This window comes from Triticum urartu, chromosome 1A (assembly GCF_056163025.1).
Source record: "Triticum urartu cultivar PI428250 chromosome 1A, HENAU_Tu73, whole genome shotgun sequence".
Classification (NCBI taxonomy): domain Eukaryota; kingdom Viridiplantae; phylum Streptophyta; class Magnoliopsida; order Poales; family Poaceae; genus Triticum; species Triticum urartu.
Window position 1 is genome coordinate 7,292,662 of NC_141873.1, and position 1,657 is coordinate 7,294,318.

Consider the following 1,657-nt stretch of genomic DNA (forward strand, 5'->3'; position numbering starts at 1 on the left):
AATACATCGTATCAAGTACCCTTGTAGAATGTAGAGAATAGCATAAACAACGTGTCGTATGTGGGTATTATGTCTAAACAAATATAACATAGACACTGCATACATTTTACAAGCACCCCACAAAACAAATTATATTTGTGCATTGTCAGAAATCAGCAAGCGAGTAAACAAAGAAATATCAAGAACACGGGACACCAATTTTTACGTGGAAAACCCTTGTGGGAAAAAACCACGGGCACATGATGGTATCTTTTACTATATCAGGAGAGTGGCTATAAATACATGGACATACAACGAGTCATCAACTCATCCTTACTTGCTGTAACGTAAGTGCGCTGAAAGGCACAGAACATGAACTGGAGGAGGGTCGCTCGATGAGCAATTGGTATGCCTCCCGCATGCTTGGCCTTGCTTGTGGAGAAGATTCCAAGCAAGAAAAGGCCAGCTTGATAAGCAGAGATAACCTATTCTCTTCTGTTGTGGGTGTTGTCAGTCGTTGGTCCAGTATATCTTTCACCGGTATGACTTGTTCTCCGTTTGACAAAGTATCGTCTAATAGATCCCTTGGATGCTTCCCCATCACTAGCTCTAGCACAACCACTCCAAAGCTATAGACATCGCATTTCTCTGTCACAACAGACGTGTACGACAATTCTGCACAAAATAAAAACATTAGAATTCCTTCAGATGAGTCCTTCTGACATGAGAAGAAAGATTATAGTAGTACTAGTACATACCAGGAGCTATGTAGCCATACGTTCCTGCAAGTGCACTCCAGTTTGATGAATCAGGCTTAAGAATCCTTGCTGTGCCGAAATCCGAGACAAAAGCCTTGAAGGTTGTATCAAGTAAGATGTTGTTGCTCGTGATATCTCGATGGATTATAGGTGGACTGCATCCGTGGTGCAAATAAGATATTGCTTGAGCCACATCATTTGCAAGAGCAATTCTCTTGTGCCAATCTAGTTCCGTTGCTAGTTCCTCATTTTCCAATGTCCTGTGGAGGCTTCCCTGCTGAATGTAGTCATAGACAAGAAATTTATATGCTGGATGGGAGCAGAATCCATACATTTTGACAATACTTCGTTGTCGGATCTGTGATAAGATTTCCATTTCACTGTAAAACCTTCTCTGGTCATCCAACTCTTCTTCAGTCTGATAAAGCTTCTTTACAGCAACTAGCTGCCCATCTTGGAGTCGTGCCTTATAGACTTTGCCGTATGCTCCTGTTCCAATGATGTACTTATCATCGAAGTCCTCTATTGCCCTTACAATGTCGTCAAATGCTAATCTTCCATCAAAATTCCAAACAGAGAATAGGTCCCTTCCTTGAGAAGTAACATTTTCTTGAGGTTTTCTCTTGTTACGATTAAGCATTATTATGACAACAACTGCAGCAACAATGCTCAAACCCACAACAAGAAGAATTGGCAAAAGCAAAGCAAGTATCTTCCGTTTATGGTGACCAGCTACTGGAGTTGAATAACAAGGAGGCAAGCCAGAGAGGTTACCGCATAGACCTTTATTGTGAAGAAACCAACTTGTTGAAGCATTTTGGAGTAGCCGTGTTGTTGGTACTGGTCCTTCCAAGTCATTGTACGACACATCGAGTGTTGAAAGGCTCAACATGCTTGCGAAGGAGGATGGAATGCTGCCA

The 1,657-nt window shown here is 41.8% G+C and overlaps 1 protein-coding gene across 1 annotated transcript; it reads right to left on the bottom strand.

Annotated features, from left to right (window-relative positions):
- Positions 1-301: 301 nt before the first annotated feature.
- On the bottom strand, positions 302-1,392 carry LOC147988222 (MDIS1-interacting receptor like kinase 2-like). The gene is made up of 2 exons (XM_087534287.1): positions 738-1,392; positions 302-654 (listed from the first exon to the last, which is right to left on the bottom strand). Exons 1-2 carry the CDS (start codon positions 1,375-1,377, stop codon positions 302-304), a joined length of 993 nt encoding a protein of 330 aa, XP_087390413.1. The 5' UTR covers positions 1,378-1,392.
- Positions 1,393-1,657: the final 265 nt, after the last annotated feature.

Bases quoted from the DNA above. Each gene is read 5' to 3' on its own strand.
- LOC147988222 (XM_087534287.1), bottom strand. From the start codon at position 1,377: ATGCTTAATCGTAACAAGAGAAAACCTCAAGAAAATGTTACTTCTCAA. The intron at 655-737 runs GTATGTACTAGT...TATTTTGTGCAG, and splicing joins GTATGGCTACATAGCTCCTG to AATTGTCGTACACGTCTGTT.